Source organism: Camelus ferus, chromosome X (genome assembly GCF_009834535.1).
Source record: "Camelus ferus isolate YT-003-E chromosome X, BCGSAC_Cfer_1.0, whole genome shotgun sequence".
NCBI lineage: Eukaryota > Metazoa > Chordata > Mammalia > Artiodactyla > Camelidae > Camelus > Camelus ferus.
The window spans coordinates 72138074-72158254 of NC_045732.1; the positions used below are offsets into that span (position 1 = coordinate 72138074).

At 42.2% G+C, this 20181-nt stretch overlaps 1 protein-coding gene across 1 annotated transcript in view; it reads right to left on the reverse strand.

Moving 5' to 3' along the window:
- The window catches only part of TRPC5 (transient receptor potential cation channel subfamily C member 5), a 228123-nt gene that overhangs the window by 28993 nt on the left and 178949 nt on the right, over positions 1-20181 (reverse strand). Inside the window, exons 4-6 of the mRNA XM_006193322.2 lie at positions 12019-12355; positions 10512-10651; positions 5248-5570 (exon numbers count right to left, since the gene is read on the reverse strand). Coding sequence (XP_006193384.1) covers positions 5248-5570; positions 10512-10651; positions 12019-12355 — 800 coding nt within the window. The remainder of the gene's footprint in view (positions 1-5247; positions 5571-10511; positions 10652-12018; positions 12356-20181) is intronic.

The following is a 20181-nucleotide window of genomic DNA, read 5'->3' on the forward strand; positions in this document are numbered from 1 at the left end:
TATGTTATCTTTATGAGAATTATTAACCTTCCACCTACATATAGCCTTGTGTTGTTTTACATTTTTTATTGTCTTTATAGATTGTCATTCATTCTCGTATCTAGTTGTACACAGTTGCAATCATAGTATATATAATTTTTGCGTTTTTAAAAATCACACATTTTGTGTATGTATAGAGTCTTCATAAATATCATTTTAATAGGTGCACAAAAGTCCATCCGGGGAATACTAAGCCTGAATGAGAGTTTCATCAATGCTTTGGATGAGACCAGGTGGCAAGCTTCTTAGATCTTCAGATCACACAAGACAGGGAGGGACAGCTAATAGACTGGATGACAGAATCAAGATTCAGAAAGATGTCAACAGCCTGGAGCAAGGGACTGGAACTAAACAGACGAAGTGTAATAGGGATCAACGCAGAGCTTTGCTCTCTGGCAAGTGCCCAAGTACAGGAGGAGGGAGGTAGGAGAAAGGCCAAGGGTCTTTGCTGACAGCAAGTTCAAAGTGGATCAGCAGAGTGACAGAGCTGGTCAGATAATTCAACCATGCGAGGAAAGCAAAAGCAAAAGCAAAAGTGTATCTTCTAGAATTAAAGACAGAATTGCTCCCGGGCTTCATCCTTTCACTCACTCAGTTGTTCAAAGGGCATGTTGAACGCATAAAGGTGTCTAAGGTCCCTCTACAGTAGGAGCAAGGCTTACTCAGGTTGAGGAGTCTCAGTCTGGTGGGTGAGAGAGACAACAAATGACTAAAATATATTATCTATTACATTATTATCACTATTATTATTACAGGTTATCTGTTGTAATGGAGAAGGATGCTATGGGAAACACAGAAAAAGCCTGGAACAGAGAGTGGGGTTGGAGTGGGTAAAGAAAAGGCTAAATTAAAAAAGCAGGTGAGAAGGACAGGTGAGAGTTGTCCAGGCCACCAGGGGCGGTTGAGCATTCCAGGCAAAGGGAATGGCGTGTGATGTACAAAGGCCTGTAGGGCCAAGATGCCCTCCCGTAGTTGGGAAGAGCAAGACGTTGACTACGGAGGGGAGGAGTGAGAGGATGGAGAGGAAGGGTCCAGATTCCCAAGGCCCCATGTGCTAGAGGAAAGAGATGAATTTTACCCTGGAGAGGATACAGATACTAGTCAGGCATGAGGCCAGAGGGCGACAGGATAAGACTGGTATGTGGACACCTCTGTGTGGCATGTGGGAAATTGTAGGGGGGAAACAAAACTGGAAGCCAGGCAGACCAGTTAAGTGTGCAGCAGCTTTTGGAGAGAGAATTTAGGCCTGAACCAAAACAGTAGTGAGTGTGTAAAGAGGGTGGATTTAAGAGATATTTGGGAAGTAGAACTTACAGGGCTGAGTGAGAGAAAGGATGTATTGCCTGAGGGAGGAGGGAAGAGTCCTAGGTGACTCCAGAGAATCTGCCTGGTGTCATTTAATGAGATGAAGAATTAAAATGGGAACTGATTTGGGGCGGGGATCTAGAGGTAAGGAATTTAGCTGTGGACACTGTGTTTGAGAGGCCCATGGCACAGCCGGGTGTGTTCAGGAGGCATCTGGAGTTGAGGGTCGGGACCTCAGCAGGTCCAGCAAGGTAGCTTCTTGCCACTTGCACCCTTTCTCTCTTACAAGTCCCATGCCTGCAGAAGGATGCCTTCCCAACTGCTGCTCTCGACAGCGTCTGATGAAGGGCAGGTACTCCCAGTATGGAATCCCCAATAGTACTGTCACGTAGTTGTCAGCAAAGACAACGAGGTCCCCTTGAATTATGTGCCCAGAAATTTTTTTTTTCTTTTTTAAGCTGAATAGTAGCAATGACCTCTCTGGAGAATCAGAAGGAAAAGGGTGACAATGAACATATGCTATGGTTTACGTCAGGTCTGTTAACAAGCTCCTGCTTCCCCTTCTCTAAAAGCTGAGTCTTTCTGATATTCTAAGTAGCATGTATTTTAGCAGCTATGTATAAATGCCTGGGTTGAGGCATTTAAAAGAAAATGTAAATCTGAGTCAGACCTCTATGGAGGGAAAAAACCAACAGCTAGAAGGGAAGCTGAGGTAACATTATTGCTGATTTGGCCGCAGCATGACGGTGCTTCTTCATATCTGACACCCCAAGATATCATTTCGTGTATGACAGGTGCCCATTCTTGTCAATTGTCCCTGCTGGGCAAGTGATGGGAGCAAAATGTCAGTTGGCAAAAGGGCTCTGAATAATCACTACAAACTTACAAGGAGGCATTTCAGAAACTTCCTCAGCAGAGTTCACATGAAAGGCTAATTGGCAGGGACCTGGCTTCCTGGAAGGCACCTTGCATTCAGGTGTTCAATTCTGTCAAATGCTTTGAAGGGAACAAACACAGTCTCCTAGCTCTCAAGCCACTACAAAATTGTTCTTTATATTGAAAATAGGTTGATGTGAGTTCTGTCTCTAGCGTAACTCAGGAGAGGACGCAGTTCCTTGTACATTTCTAGTTGGCTTAACCAAAAGAATACCATCTCTTTGTCAACCCATTTTGGCCTCTCTTTTCACATGAGTCTGGTTTCCCCCATCCAAGATTTTGCCCCAAGTTCTCGGAGGAGAGTCTCAGAGTGTAACCTCGTGGAGGGGTTGGGGGCTGCAACATGGGTGACGGAGCAAGCCAACATTTTTCAAACTTGGTTCACCAGAACATCATCCTGGCCAATACACTTGGGAAAACCTCTCCCTGTGTTGTAGAGTCACGATAGAAAATGTCTGAGAAGTCCTGCAGTGAAGAAACCTTCTTAAATTTGTTTTAGAAGTTCCAAAACTCATTCTTCATAGATTTTATTTTCATGTCTATTAACATCCCTGTGAACTGTGGTTATTTGTAATCTATTTTAGGAAATGCTGTTACAGGCACATAATAATGGTAGGCAACATAGCATTGTTTTTTCCCCTCTCTATTGGGGTCAAGCAGAGCCCCCTTTTTCCTGACCTTTGTTATTTGACACATTTCTAGAATGTCTGAGTCCATTGAACTGCCTTTGTTCATAGAGTTAAAGGGGAAAAATGTATCTTAAGGTAATGACTGAGAATCTCACACGACCTTGGGGCCATTGCTGTGATTTCCATATGACTGGCACTCTCTGGAGCAGAGGCTGGAGATGGACAAGGTAGAGGACACTGAGTCCAAAGCAAGCTCAGGAATGCTCCTGGGACCTAACATACTTGCTGACACGTGCTTATTTTCTTTCTCTTGCCTGCTGCCCCTAATAGTGATTTGCCGGAAAAGAAAGGTCATTCTAGAGGCTTGAAGGCCCTAAAGAAGTGGGTGTTGAGTTTACAAAGAAAAGGCACAGGAGTTCCACGTGTCCAGAGGCAGTGGACTCATGGACAGAGTCATGAGCTGTCTCCTGTGTCCCAAACGGGGATGGGAGGCATTTCCAGTCACTGTTTGGTGCCTTTTGGCCCAACTGACACTTTAAATGAATCCCAGAAGTTGAGCTGACTCTAATCTAACTTTTAGCCTGTCCCCTCTCTAGCTTTCTCCTGTGAAAGGGGGCGCAGTCATCCCTGGGAGGCCCTCACAAACTTTTGCTATCAGCCCCAGGCTACACTTCACATGAGGCTATGGTATGGAGAATTTGCCCCTATCTGCACTCCTGCTTCTGTTCTTCACTGTGTGTGCTCAGGCAGTCTTACTGTTCCCATTTAGCACATCCAGTGAACACTGCTTGAAGGGCAGACTTACATGCCTTGTTTTACATGCTAGGTAGGGGACACGTACCCAAGGCCTAGTCCTGCAACGCAATCCGGTCAAGGAGGCATAACCACTTCAGATAAAGCCCGTTCAAACATACCAGCTCTCCTGCCGACTTTGACCTTGATTCCATCAACTCTTAATGTTCTTGCCTGTAGTCTCTACTAGGACTTTATCAACAGGTTTTGATTTTATAACACTAGGTAGGAGAAGGATTCCCCAGACAGGCCGAGTATCCATTTCCACAAAACAGCCAGGTAAAAAAGACACAACGTTTTTACATAAAGCCTGCTCCAGCATTCCAACTTTCAGTCTTATAAACGCTGATATTTTTTCTCTCAATCTCATTGCAGCCTGAGTCAGGGCTTTACCCATGGGTTCTGGTACCACAGTTCCTTGATACACAAGAAACTTCTCTTTTCCACCTTCTCATCATTTTAACTACTTCTGTGCAAAAAACTTTGGGTCCCCAGCCAGGGGTGGAGCCAAGGGACCCTGGCCATTTTGTTACTCTTTAACTTGATGAATTTGCCTAGCCACTGCTACAAGCGATTGCTGGACAGGTTTCTGGTTATAATCTCTGCCTTCCTGCTTTCTAAATTCCTCCAAACTGGGATAAATGGAATGAACTTGTTTGCAGCCCTTTAACGTTGGGGGATCAGCACAGAATCCCTTTATCCCACCCAACCTTTGGTAGTGCTATATTAAAACCTTTGTTTTAACCCCATCAATGTCCATTTTATTCATCCTGTTTCTTAATAACCATCTAAAGAATTCCACCCTGCTGGAAAGAGTCCCTTGACTCTTTCCTTTCAGTTTCCTCTTTGTTTCACTCCTATCAATATTTGCTTTATTCATTTTATTTCTTAATAACTGTTTAAAATTTTCTACCTTTCTGCCTCTCCCCATTCCCTTGTTAATTAACCTAATGTTTTTTATTAGCATCTGTGAGATCCCTAAGGGAAAGCTGAGACAGTCAATTGGCTAAGGCTTCTGGAACTGTCCCTAGGTTTTATAGCAGTGAGGTTATATGGAGTACCCATGTGAAAGGGGCCCTTTAACCACGACATTTACCATGATGTGGGTAATAGGCATATTCAGTGAGTGAACTTCCTAGTCATCACAGAGCCAGTCCTACATGGCTTGTATACAAGCATCAGCTGCTTCATCTGTGGTGCTCTACTTGGCATTCATAGCGGGAGACAGACAGCCCCTCTTTTCAGGGTAAACTTTTTTGAATGAGGAATTATTTGCCCCCTTCCCATTAATTCCATTAAAAATATGAGATGTTATCAAAATCGTTTAGAACTAACTCTTTAGATAAGTTCCCAGGAGGCCATTTGTATTTGTCTCTTTCCTCCCTCACCTATCTCTACTTCCTCTCCTAGTCACCTGTAGCAAGGGTTGATCCATAAGTGAGCTCTGCATGCATTGTCAAGGGGCAGTGACAAAGTTGTGGGCCGAAAATAGGACAAAGAAGGAGAAAGCAGGCAAAAGGCAGAAGAGGAGAGGGGGGAGTCTTACGTGGAGAAGGCATTGTTCTGTTTCTCGCATCGGATCCCTTTGCAGTTGTTTGGCTCATCGATTGCTCTGGTCTCGTAATAAAAGTAAAGCTGGTTCAATCCATTGGCAAAAGCCAGCAGTACCAGGCAGTAGATAAAGAGGAATTTGAGGATATCAAGCAACATGCGCCCCAAAGAGATCTGCAGAGGCCCTAAGTGGGAGTTGGCTGTGAACAGGGATATGAGACGCAACGAACTTAAAATGTTGGATATCGCGAAGAGAGCTTCTGCGATGAGAGTCGGGTGCCACATTTCCCATTCTTCCCTTGGACGAGAACCATTATACTGAAAGAAACAACGAGTGCACAAGATGAGAGGTACAGTGAGCATTTAGAAAACTTTCCCCTCTTTCCTCCCTTTTGCACCCAAATAAAGCCACTAGAACAGGCATCAAGCACTCATTTATACAAGAGGACCCTGTCCCCGTGATTGGCACTATGTCTTTTTTTCTCACCCTATCAATACATGATGCTAATAAATCTCTTCTTTCCACTCCCACCCAAATATATACCCAGCACGTATATGTAGAAAAATGAATTTCGGAGCAATCATCTGGAGCAACCACCTGTGGTTTATCAACAGACATTTTCTAGCTGTGAGTTTACCAGATTGTTGGGGAGTGTCACTGAAACAGAGCCGCTGGTGTGCCCAAGGTAGTGAGGCCAAATTACTCTTTTCCCTAATGAGATTTCAAATCCGATTTACCCCCCACCCCAATCCCTCATTTCATTCTGAGCACCGTAGACAACAACTTGTAGTTACTGAAGGTCAAGGGATAGGTTCAGCCTCTTCAGTGTGCTGTGTTCACCTTGACTTCCCTGCTGACTGCAGTTTGGAGCTGATTGAGCACCCTTAGAGGGTTATTACTCAGAGTTTTTTGCTGACACTGTTTTCTCCCATACTATTACAAATGGCGTGTCAGCCTTGCAGGTAGTGAAGTTAGGGCTGTCCACATGGTGGTATCTGGATGTATTTTATTATTCCTTTGACAGCCCTGTAAGTCTGAATGTCCCTCTAGTGCAGATGAAGAACCAGAGGGTCAAAGTGAAAGAGCCAGTATTTCTGGGGTTGGCTGCCTATTTCTCAGTCTATCCTGAACTTTCAGCTCCTGGAACATTGGAGGTCTCCTTGTGGAAAGATGGCTTCGTTGGGACACCTGAGCTCCAGTTTGGGTTTTGTCCCTGAAAACTGCCTCTCTCTCAATTTCACCATGGAATGAGGATAATATCTACTCCTACCCCTGCACATGTTTGTGATTATGTGCCCATATGTGAAAGTCTGTGTACTCCATAAGGGGAGATGTTATAGAAATACAAGAAATTGCTTTTTACCTTCCCCAAGACAGAAGTAGATTTTGCCTGGAATTCAATCTGAAGCATATTGCCTTGAGCTCTCATCTAAATATCACAATTTCTCAGGACTAAATGTAAACAACTTTCCTGAGAAAATGTTGCACCAGGGGCCAAATTATACTGTTAGCATTTCTAAAATGTGCTTTGCTTCCAACAACTGAGGAAACTGGTAGTGTTAAAATTGTTTGTGTATATCCAGTATTCTTCACTGTCAGAGGAGTTTGGAGAAAACTTGCCACATTTGTGCTTCTGTTTCAGATAGACTCGAGGTGGCCAATTGGTTTTACATACTCTTGGCCAAATCTTGTATCTCTCCATTTTTCTTTCCAAAGAAAACATGTGCTACATCGTTGTGAGGGGTGGCTATTGCTATGCCTGTTTTATCAAGTGAAGGGACTGACATCCAGAGAGGCAGAGTGAGTTGCTTAAGATCAAACAGCAAGTTGGTGGCAGAGCCTGGACTAAAACTCAGATCTCTAAACATTCAGCTTAGCGCTATTTCTATTAAATGCTACTTCTATGATAGTTGTTATAACAGCACTTATGTTAGAGAGGCCTTTACAGGTTTTGAGGTCTATGTGAGATGAAGACTCTTTGCTGATAACAAAACAGACCTATGTTTTAAAACTAGGCATTATTAGTTGAAGCATGCATAGCTCTTAATCTAGGGGTTTCTCTCCACAGCCACAACTGTAACCACAGGGAAGTCTGCTGCCCATGGAATGGTAAGTCTGGATTTACAGAACAATCAAAGTGTGAAAGATGATTCTTGTGGCAAATCTATGCTTTACATATATATTTTTAGAGAAAGATATTATAGAATAGGATAGCAGGGAATAAACTTGGAGTTTATTTAGCATAGAGGTCAGCAAACTTTTTATGTCAAGGGCCAGAGAGTACATATTTTTTGCTTTGTGGGCTACATGGTCCCTGTTGCAACTACTCAAATATTTTCTTACAGAACTAACAGGCAATACGTATATAAATGGACGTGGCAATGGCCCAAATTTGGCCTGCAGACCATAGTTTGCTGACCCATGATAGAACACAAGTGGTTTTCAAATTGTGTTCTTTGAAGCCTGAGGATTTAGTTGAAGTATCTGGTGGCCACTGTGGAAACCAAGGAGGAGGCCAGGAAGATTCATTCCTCAATCAAATTCAGTTCTTTTAACTCCTTAATATATTGCATTCTGCCTAAGTTTTAACTTCAAGATGTGGTTCCATGGAAAAAAATGAAATGCTTGAAATCCATTGATCTAGTCCACTCTTATTTTTCAGAGGCAGTGTCTAAGGCTCAGAGAGGTAGAAGGATGGCTTATGGTAATCTAGCTCATAAATGTCAGAACAGGGATTAAATTTAGGTCTCCTGACTCTTCAGTTAGTGATATTGGGAGGCAGGTGATTTTTCTTATATTTTTTGAGCTGGAATGCAGCTTGAAAATTGGCCTTCATCCCTTTCAAAGAGGAGTGAATTGCATTCTGGCAACTCAAAAGCAACATATGAAGAGGGTTGGCCAAAGGTGGGGACTCAATAGTAATAAAGATGGGGGGGTTGTGTCTTCATCCTAGTACTGGCTGAAGAAAGGACCACAACTTAGTGGGGATCAAACTTCAGATTTAGTCTGTACATATGGAATAAGGTGGTGGTGGGGTAAATCTAGGTGGTGCTATCCTAGAAGACAAAAGGACAATTATTCTCCATTTGTGGGGTTATCCTGGGGGGACTGAGGGCCAATCTTATGAGTGTTTGTTCCTTTTGATGTGTGCCTTTTCCTTCCTGTTGTTATAGGTCACGTAAAGTGGAGAATATACACTGTTGACTAGTTTTTCACTAGTAAAAGATCTTCTTAAGGCCAGCTTATGCCACATGCCTCTGTACTGCCTAAGTACAATGGTGATCCAAAATTTTTCAAGGGGCCTGGGGGCCAGCTCTGTGTCTTTACCTCATAGAGGATGGCTGAGCCTACTTGGAGGAGTTCATTTCAGACTGGCGTGCCTCTGGGGAGAAGTGGACCAAACTGCCTAGTGACAATTTCTCATTGCAAGTCTAGTCTGCGTGCAGCAGTTTTGTAAATTCTCCCCCTTTTTTGAGAAGGACTCCAACTTCTTGGCAAATGTCTTTTTTGAGTTAATTGTTTGTCAGTTGAGGGGCATTTACTCAGCTTACTAGAGCTGATTTATCCTTACATTCTGTAGGGGGAAGTGTCTAGTCCTTGGAAGCCTTGCCAGTGAAGTTGGGCAGGTTATGTGATTAACTAATGTTGGGCATCTGTTGACACATTTTCACATCCCCAAGGGTTAATCTGATCATTTATTCTAAACTTTCCTGTTTAAGAAAAACCCACCAATTTCTAGAATGATAATTTATTATCACTCCAGTATATAAATATCACTTCCAAACGAATAACTTTTTTTTTTTAAAGGCAAACAGTATTAGTCAGCAGAGTGCCAGAATGACATGGATTTCATCCAGGCACATTAACCAGAGTTTCAAACATTTTCCTTACCAGCTTTTTCTTATAAGGAAGTTGTAAGTATGTGTTAAACGATCACCACAAGTATAAGCATACTCTCAGGCTTCTTTCAAAAATGTTCCATGACTGCATCCAGTATTCGTGCTCCATGTAACTAACTGCCAAGGTCTTAAAATTCATGCAATGTGCATATCAGGGATATAAAAAGAAACTAAATTGTTGGCAAGTTGGGGGACAGCCATATTCCCATTTCTAAAACTCCTTAATGTGGGATTTAGTGCCAAAAAGCATGACTGACTAGACAGTGTTGGAGACTGAATTGTCAGCCTTTCCTCATGTTGGAGGAGTTCAATTCACGGTAGAAGGGGCACAGCCATTCCATGGCCTGATGAGCAGCAAACCTGACCTAGGAGCTTATGATTATGTGACTACCCAGTGTGAAGTATTGGACATAAAGTTACTTTTCAGGATAATTCAGGCTATACATTATGCAGGAAAAGCATCAAGGTGGGGTGTGTGTGTATGTGTGTGTGTTATTTAGATTGGTAGAGAGACATAGGTTGGGTGATAGTCAAAAAGCTGGATTCATAACAGCTTGAATGACCATCCTCATCGTGGAAGTGATGAGGGAGGAAGAGACAATTAAAGATCTATGTCTTCTGCAGTGAAGTTTCCAGGGTTCTGTTACCTGTCACATAAAGAACACTTGAGGGAAGTGTGAATATTCAGTTTTGAAAAGAGACAACTCAGTGGGTTAGTGAGAGATGACTTCATATCAGAAGCACTTTATGGAGAAGGAACAGCCTTGTTCTGTTTGACCCCACAGGGAAGAAGAATTACTAATGGATGTGTCACAGGGAGAATAATATTAGAAAAATACAAAGTAGCACTTTTTAATGAAGTGACATGAGTTGAGAGAGTTTTAGAAATTCAGTGAATTTCCTGTCTCTGCTCTATGCAAGCATCAGTGGGCCATCTTCTTGGCAAGGATATTGTAGGGAGGATTTAAACACTGACTGGATGCGTGGGTGGCTTGAAGACCCTTTTACTCTCAGAGTTTCGGAAGCTAAAATCTCATTTGCAAATTGCTCCATTTTCCACTTTAAAAAATTTTTTTTTCACTTTTTATTTAAATAGAGATACTGGGGATTGAACCCAGGACCTCCTGCATGCTAAGCACTGCACTCTACCACTGAGCTATATCCTCACCCTTCCATTCTTCACTTTCTTTGGTTAAGTGGACTCTGCTTACAAACCATTGAAAGAACATCTGTTTATTCTTTCCCACATGGATTCGATGGTCATTAGCACTTTCCTCCTAAACTCTTCATGCTCCCAGTGCTAAAGCTTAATGTAATCAAAATCATTATTTAATAAAAATGGTGAACATTCCAAGTTACCTTGACATAGGCCACAATCTTCAAGGAAATAGTTGCCAGGTAGAGTGAGTTCATTGCAAAATCCATCAGATTCCACCAATCATGGATGTATTCAGTAAATCCACCATCCCACATTTCCTTAATCTCCCCCCAAATGAAACCTGAAGAATGGAGACAAAAGGTTTATTTCTTCCCAGGGTCAGAATAGTCATCATAGTAAGATCCCCCCCCCCCCAATGAAGAAAGATGAAATCAATAAATGAATTGGACTCGGAGGGGTGAAGCCCCTAGAGACAGTAATCACTTCTTTCTTTCTATCTCACCTCCTTGTCTTGAACTCACCAAACCTGATAGGCTTTACCTAAAGATGCCTATAGGTTATATTTTTCTGGATACTGCTCACTTTTAACACTGTTACTATAGTTACTGGAATACTGTTGCAATTTAGGGAGCCTGATTCAACCCTCTTTGCATTTTAGAGTAAGGGTAATTTAAACAAGTTAATTAAGTCAATATTATCCCAAAGTCCTTAGTTTCTACTAAGTGCTAGACAGAAAAGTTCTCAATGAGTTTTGAGGTGAGCAAGCTGGCTGTGGTCCAAATTACTGGATGTTAGAACTGAAGCTAGGCAATGGGGCCCAGAATAATTCAGAATCCTCTTTTCTCCTTTCTCCACTGTGTGTGTGGATTTCATGGAATTCTGCCTGATGACCTAGATGTTTCTTTAGCCTTGAAATGTGGAAAGAAGTACATGGCATGGCTGCAGTCTAAGGTAGTACATCTCAGATTTTAACATACATGTGAATCACCTGGGGATCATGTTAAAATGCAGATTCTGATTCCGTTGACCCAGGGTGAGACTGGAGATTCTGCATGTATAACAAGTTCCCAGGTGATACTGACTTTGCTGGTTTGGGGACCACAGTTTGAGCAGCAAGGACTTGGAGGATGGCAGTGCATTGGAGGGTCCAGTGCCATCACATTAATTTTGGAGACTTCTGGTAAGGCTGTTTTTACCAGGAATGGTGTGAATTTCCCCAGTTCCCCTCCTGGTTGTGAAATCAGTATTCAAATAGGCTGTGGACCCGGAAGAAGCACTGGGATTGTGTGGAGTAACTGTGAGAAAGCAGCAGATCCAAGTCCTCTCCACCCAACCCCAGGGATGGAGACAAAGACCTTGATTGGACTCATCAGCACTTGTCCTGCCCAGCTTACCCGAAGCCTGTCCTTACCAACACTTAGCTTTCCCTCTAAACCAACTGACACACAACTTCCTTGTCCTTGACAATGTTAGGTTAGTAGAAACAAGCCCTGGGTGCACTGCCAATCTAGCTGTGAACCCTGCAATACTGAGTGACAAGTGCCTGGGGAGGAAGGAACCATATTTATGACACTCCCAACAAAGGACTACCCCATGCACAGAGGGAAGGTGCCCTAGTTCAGGGCCAGTCCAATTGCCTATTCCAGCAGTTTCTTTAGACAGGACTGGCAGGCAGTCTGGCCATAGCTCGTGGTCCCTTTGACTTACCGAGAACCCAAGGCAATATCATCCACTCTACGACAGTGGGGGGAGGCCCCTGTACATGGAGGTCTGTCCTGACGATGTGCTGAGAAGCCAGGAGGAGCATGAAGAGGAAGGTCAGATACGATGCTGTGTGGCAGATAAACTTGATAAAGGGTTTCTTGATGAACAGCCCGAGGTTGCTCCTGGGTGAGATCAGATAAGCTATAGACAGCATGGGAAACAGGAACCCAATGGTCATGCAGGTCAGAAGCTTAACCACCCAGTGTTTCCGCCGCCATCCAGGGAAGCCGTCGTACCACAGAGTGGCCAGCAACTGTTGGCAATTGGGCTGGGCGACAAACTGGGAAAAGAAGAGATCAAGTCAGGTGTCTGTGAAGTCCAAGAGGAAGTCTCCATTCATAATAGGGCTCCTAGTTTACAGCCAGCTGTATGGCCAATCCCCAGAGGAGGCCTGAAGGCCAGGTTTCCATGAATGGGTCTAACCCCAGAGACAGCTCTGCATGCCAAGCCAGGTGACTCAATCTTCCTTAGGGTTGATTACTTGTTTCATACCTTAAACAAAAATCACTCTGGCTTGTGCTTTGGCATGCCCCCTTGCCCCCCTCCCATCATGTGACAGATGGTTCCCCAAACCTGCCTCTGCATCAGAATCATCCAGGGAACATTAAAAAAAATCCCGATTCCCAGGTGACACCACAGACTGACTAAATGAGCCTCCCTGGGGAGTAGAGCCTGGGCAGCTGTTTTACAAAGTTCTCCTGGGAATTTACATGCCTCTTAGCAGAGAATCATAGGGACGTTTCATTTCAAATTGTTTCACTTTTACTCATTCCTCTAGCTTACATGAGGTCATCAACCAGTGTATACTTGGGGCAAACACAAACTGGCAGCGAATAAGCTCATGCCTGTGGCTGTGGTCTGGAATGGAAATGAATTACCTTTTGGATGTTTTCTTCTTTCCCTTCTGGTTCTGAGCATCTCTTGGTGGCTACTAAAGAATCAGGTTGCTACTTTGCCACCTATTTAACACCCTCTCTAGTCTAGGCATGCAAAGAAGGAAAGACTATTTGGAGACCAATATTATAAGATGGTATCTAGCACAGCTGGGATTCTACTTAAAGGCGATCTACAAAGTGTCAGCGATTAATAGTTAAGTGATCATCAGCACTGCAAGTCACCCTCCAGCTGCTACTTCCTGGTAAGCCACTCAACAGGGAGCTCGACTGTCAGCCATGATTTTAAATATTGCCTCTATTTGATTACTCCAGCTTCCCATGGGAAAGGTTAAACAGCTGCACCATGTAGCTTCCTAGGACAAACGAAATGAAATTCTTCCATCATTTACCTAACACTCAAGGTAAACTACCCCAATTTTACTGTCAGTGTATGTGAAGGTCACTAGCTTCCCACCAAAACCAATCTTTACTTCCTTGAGTACATGGCTGAACTACATCTCCCAGTCTCCCTTGCAGGGAGGTGTGGCCATGTGACCAAGTTCTCAATAACTGAATGTGAGGAGAAGTGATGAGTGGCAACTCTAGGCCTGGCCTATATAAATCCCCCATGTGTGCTCCTCCATGTTCTTTCCTCCCTCTGCCTGACTGGGATGTGGTAACTTGGGATGGCCTGGGGGCTTCTGTCAGCCCAAGTCTCTCAGTGACCATGTGGAGAACAATTGTCTTGCTGACCAAGAATACCTGTCTTGGACAGTGATGTGACTGAGATAATTCTATTGTGTTTGAGCCATTATCCATTTTGGGGTCTAGCCTACCCCAAAGCAGTTTACTATTATGAAATGACAAAAAAAAAAAAAAAAGCTCTGAAGTCTTTTTATCATATGATCTCATTTTCTCCAAAGATGTTCATGATCCTCCTTATGTCCTCATATCTCCTTTTCACACATTCACACACAAAAAGACAAAATCCTATATAATCCCTTTCTACTCTTCCTGGCATTATAGCCCATGGCAAAAGCTGGGATGAAAAGGTCTTAGAAAACAGTAAAGAAAAATAGAAGGGTAAAGCAAAATATTTAGATGCCATGGGGAATGCCCTGGAAGCACACAGTCTAGTGAGGGAGACAGATCTAGAAACAGACAGTTATGAAACAGTATGGTAAGGGCATGGAAATGGATAGGAAAACAAGGCATAATGAGAGCACAAAGGTAGGGCAAATCTGGACTGCTCAGCAAAGGCTTCCTGGAGGAGGCAGTGTCTGAATGTGTAGAAGCCAGCTAGATGTATGGAAGGAGCGGGGAAGGGGCTAAACAACCAAAGCAGAGTGGGTGACATGACTAAAGGCATATAGATGTGAACAAGAGCATGGCTTGTACGAGGAGCTAGAGCAGTTCGAGGTGGCTGCAGCTTGAACTTCAAAGCTGACAATGGCAAGAGATGAGGCTGGAGAGGTAGCAAGAGTTACAGATCAAAATGATAGTCTTTGGCCATTATAAATAGTATGACTCATTTTAAGAGCAATGGGAAGCCATCGATGATGTTTATATATGTGAGTGTGTGTTTGAGTGTGTGTGTGTGTTTAGAGCAGCAGAGTAGCTAAGACAATAGGCACTTGAGCTAGATTGCATTGGTTTCTCTGTTCTTCAATGTCTTCATCCAAAGAATGGACTTAATAACAGCATCTACCATATAGGATTCATGTGAGGATTAAGATCAGCTACTCCATATGAAGCACTTAGAACTCTGTCTAGCATATAGTAAGGGCTCATTAAATCTTAGTTGCATATGTCGTTATGCATGTGACAGAATCAGATTTGGACATAAGAAAGATTGAGTGGAAAATGGCTTGGGGGCAGAGAGTTGCCAAAAGTAGAGGCAGGAAGACCAGTTGGAAAGTTGTTGTCGATCTTGTTCAAAATGATTGTGATTTAACTAAGGTAATGGCAGTGGAAGCAAAGAGATATGCTCAGATTCAAAATGTGGTGAGGAGGTGGAATTGGCTGGATGTGGTGATGGACGGGAAGTGAAGAGGTGAGAGAGTAAAAGGGAGGGAGGCTTCTTTTTTGGGTGGATTGGTGAGCAGTAGTACCATTAACTGAGAGTGGGAAGACTGAAGCTGGAACAAGTTTATGGAGACGCAGGCACTTTTATACCTGCTGAGTTAGATTGTGGGGTAGCTAAATGGAGATATCCAGACTGAAGTACTGATGTTACACATCAGGGGCCAGCAAACTTTTTCTGTAAAGGGCTAGACAGTAAATATTTGGGACTTCGTAGACCGTATCGTCCCTGTTGCAATGACTCAACTCAGCTGTTTCAGCACAAACTCAGCAACAGATAGTATGTAAATGAATGGATGTAGCTGCTGCCAGAATGAGATATTTGGACCACTTTGCAATGGTCTTTATGATCTCCTAGGACTTCCCCTTGTGTATCCCCAATAACTCTGACCCAAGAAATTACTCTTCCCTAGAGCAAAATGCAGATGTGAAACTTCTTTTAACAGTGGATATGACCATCCAGCCTTTATTTTCAATGTCTCTGCTCTGATTTTTCTTTTGGCTTAAGATGCTCATTTTAAAGTTGGACAGGTTTTTATTTTCTATTTTTATATCTGACAAGAGTAGTATAGGGTGGTGTGCATTCTGGCAGAACAAACTGCAATTAGAATATTATAAAACAAACTTGTCTTAAGCCACAGTGTATTATCTAATCCAAAAACATCTGTGACCTTTGAAAGCACACTCCTAACTCCTGCTTGAATATTGAAATTCAAATTTGGCAGGTTATTTAATCAACCCCTAGTTGATTTCAAGAATGCCTCAGAGGGATTGCAGAAAAAAACAGCAGTGTGTATGTGTTGTATGTTCAATTGTGCTAAAGGCCAAACTGTAAAGAGCCTAAAGCATAGTTTTTAATTTTGATGAAGTCCATTTTATATTTTCTTTTGTTGCTTGTGCTGTTGCTGCCATATCTAAGAAACCATCATTCAGTCTAAGGTCACAAAGATTTGTGTTTTTGTCTCTGAGTTTGATAGCTTTACCTCTTATACTTAGGTCTTTGAGCCATTTTGAATTAATTTTTGCATATTGTGTGAGGAAGGGTTCCAACTTCATTTATTTGCATGTAGATATTCACTTGTGCCAGCACCATTTTTTTGAAAAGGCTACTATTTTCCTATTAAATAGTTTTGGCATCCTTGTTGAAAATCAACTCACCATAAATATAAGGGTTTATTTTTGGATTCTGAATTTGATTCCATTTGTCAATGTCTCTCCTTATGCCAGTACCACACTGTCTTGATTCCAGTAGTTCTGTAGTAAGTTTTGAAATGGAAAAGCATGAATCTTCTAAATTTGTTGTTCTTTTTCAAAGTTGTTTCAGTTATTCTGCCTCCATTGCGTTTCATACCAGTTTTATGACCTTCTTGTCAATTTATGCAAAAAAACGAACCTGAGTTTTTAATAGGGATTACATTGAACCTGTAGAACAATTTGGCGAGTTTTGCCATCTTAACAGTATTAAGTCTTCCAATTCATAAGCTTGCAATGTTTTTCCATTCTTAAGGTCTTCTTTAGTTTCGTTCAACAGTGTTTTATAGTTTTCAGTGTTCGAGTCTTATACTTCTTTTGCTAAATTTATTCATTAATATTTTATTCTTTTTGATGCTTTTGTAAATGGAATTATTTTCTTAATTTCATTTTGGGGTTGTTCATCCCTAGTGTATAGAAACACAACTCATTTATTAGCCATAATAGTTTTTTGTTGATTCCTTATAATTTTCTATATACAAGAACATGTCATTAGTGAGTAAAGATGGCTTTACTTCCTCTTTCCAAACTAGATGCTTTTTATTTCTTTTTCTTACCTAATTGACATGTTTAGAATCTCCAGTACAATGATGAATACAAGTGGTAAGGGTGGACATCCTTGTCTTTTTTCTTGATTTTAGGGGGAAAGTTTTCAGTCATTTTCCATTAAGTGTGGTATTAGCTATGGGTTGTTTATAGATGGATTTCATTAGGTTGAAGAAGTTCTACTACCAGTTTTCTGAGTGTTTTTTATGATGAATGGGTGTTGGATTTTGTCAAATACTTTTTCTATGTCAATTAGGATGATCATGTGTTTTTAACCCTTCCTTCTATTGTAATGTATTACATTGATTGATTTTATTATGTTGAACCACTCTTCCATTCCAGCTATAAATTCATGGTGTATATATAATCTTTTTTTAAAAAATTGCTGGAATCAGATTGCTTTTTGTCAAGTTTGTTGTTTGCCTCAACTCTTATCCATTACCTCAGGCAGCCTTGATGTTAAGCAATTGCTGCTGATTTTTTTCAACAAATACCCCTAGGGAAAGGTCTGTTGGTCCTGAGTCAGATCACACAAAGGCAAGCCCTGTGAATGGAACTTTTCTAAAGAGTAGCCAGACAGGCCATACAATGACAATTCTTTGGGGATGGGTCTTTTTTGGGGAGCTCCAAACTCAGCCTTTCTCTCCTCCAGTGGCTGCCAAGCTGCTCCTTTTCACAGTTACTGGGGTTTCAAAACTGTTAGTTTTCAAGGTTACTGAGGAGCTGGATAAAGGGAGATATAATAGGGCAAGTTAAAATACCACAAAACTTGCTGTTCTTGCTAAGATTCAGCAGTTTTTCTTGAATATATGCTCCCCTGTTGCAAGTCTTTGGTTAAATTCCAGAACTGTGAAAAAGTTGACTTTGAAAAATTTTCCAATGTCTTGTTGCTTTTTGAAGGAGTGGATTTTCAGAAGTTTTAACTTCACCATTCTAGAAATGCTTTCCCTCATGAATTTTTAACTTTCATGGGAAGCGATGATGTAGTTGTATGTGGGTTAGTGCAAACGACAGAGTCCTTCCCCAATTCCCTACTTAGGGGGCTTCAAAGAAACAAAATTTGAGCATTTTAAGAGTTTCTCAAAAGCCAGAAGACTGGGTGTTGCCCAGGGACTAGGAGCATGCTTTGTCTAAATTATCTTCCCAATATTTTGCTAAATGTCTGGCACAAAGTAAACAATGAATAAATGCTTGTTGGATGAGTGACTGAGAACCTTGGTGGAACACTATCTTTCCAAAGTCTTCTTTACTTAGTGTATGTAGAGGGTGAAGTCTGGTAGCTAAATCAAGTCTCTTAGGAGTTGCAACTAGGAACTATTCTTAACATAGTCAGATTAACTACCATATATTGAACTCCTATAGGGTTCCAGACACTGTCCCAGATTTTCACATGGATCAGCTCACAGTAACCCTAAAGGCAGATATTAGTATTATACCCATTTTACAGATGATGAGACTGAGCCCAAGCTCACATTCTTGGTAAGTGGTGGAGCCAGGACTGGAGCCCTAGCTTAACTGACCATAGACTAAACTGTTAAACACTGCACTCTGTCCATCCATGAATGGTATGATCTGAGGCCTTCAGAAAGCTGAATTTCCCAGTATCATCCCTTTTGGCCTTGCCACAGTGATTGAAATGCCCACATCATTTATCACTTTGGGTTAAGGCCTTGAAGGTATATTCATGTTTGTAGGAAGCGATAATATATAAAACTAGTAACTACCCTTAACAGTTTAAAGTAAGTATCTCAAATTAGCCAGTTATCGAGCAAAAGGGACCTACCTGCCAACAAGGCCCAGAAATGATGGGCTCTCCCTGGGTCTGGGTTCCTGAGTGGCAGCTAGGAAAGGGGGAAGGAGTGATACATAGCTCAGGACATGGCGGGGGACACCGAAGATCTCAGCTTCCTGGTTTAGCCCCAGGACAGATATGATTAGGACCCACCTTTTCAATCTATCTAACTCTTCTTTGTAAACCTGCTAGGGCCGTCACTGTAGTTTTTTTTCCTCTGTGGTGCTTCATTTCTCCAATGCTCCCAGGCAAGGGCTGAAAATCAGTTTTTTCCTTACTGCCTAGGACTTTTGGAAAAGCCTGGCTTTTTTCTCTTTGACACAAAGCTGCATTTTAAATAGAGGGGTGCAATAGCTCTTTGCCCCCTCCCTTCCCCACCCAAAGAATAATTCTTGAGAGAAATGATGTCAGGTTCCACTGGAAAGAGCTCACCCCTCCCCCAGACAACTAGCAAAACCGCTTTGATTTCACCTCTGCAGAGCTCTGACTTCACTCATTCAGTGCGGAGAATTATCTCCCTAGCTCCTCACCAGTCTATTGTGTGCGACTTTTGTTCCTACAGCTGTCTAAATACTCACGTGGCTTTCATGCCCGATTCACATGCTGAACCCAAGGCAGAAGAGAAATTAACTTGCTCATTGCCAAGGGGATGCAAGGTCTGCGTGATTCAGTTCAGGCATTTCCACAAGTATCTCTGTACACATGCTGTGCCTAATTCTCTGTGGCGCATGGGGAGAGGGTTGCAACAAGAGAGACTGATGGTGATTCTGCCTGCGGGATCTCATTGAGAGGCCAGCCAAACTCACGTGAAACAAGTAACAGGACAATAATGTTTGTGTTCAGACACCCGCACAAGCGGTCCAGATGGTGCAAGTGTCAGGTTCCCAGATGGTTGGCGCTCAATAGAGCAGGGAAGGCTGCTCTCCTCCAAATTGGGAGATTATTTTGCCAAGTAAGGACATGGGAAAATAACAATCCACATCCCTTCGATTTCCTGTTACCACCATTTTATGAAAAGAATGACTAAAATCTAGTCATTCAAATTGGATCCATTTAGCATTAAGAAAACTTACTACTTTGCTATGAGGCACCACAACTAGGAACTAAGGGCTTTCAGAGATGGGACAAACCAGCAGGCACTTAGAGTCATAAGGAAAGGCTGCAGAGAATTGTTAAATCAGAGAACCTCACTTCCTTTTGGAAGCCTTCCCTGATTGCCCCAGCCAGAGGCAATCCCTTGTTCTTTTTTTTTAATTGAAGTATAGTCAGTTACAATGTGTCAATTTCTGGTGTACAGCATAACGTTTCAGTCATACACATACATACATATATTCGTTTTCACATTTGGCAATCCCTTGTTCTTGAGCTCAGACCACTTTGCTTCTTCCTTGTGGTACTACTTAGAGCCTGCCTCATGTGACACTTACATGCAGAACCCTTGACTCAGCCTTCTTACAATGGTAAGCTTCTGAAGGAGAGGAACAATTTTGTATGCTGTGTAACATTTCATATCCCAGAAGGCTTTGCAGGCACTTACTGTATTAAAGTGAGAAAATTCTC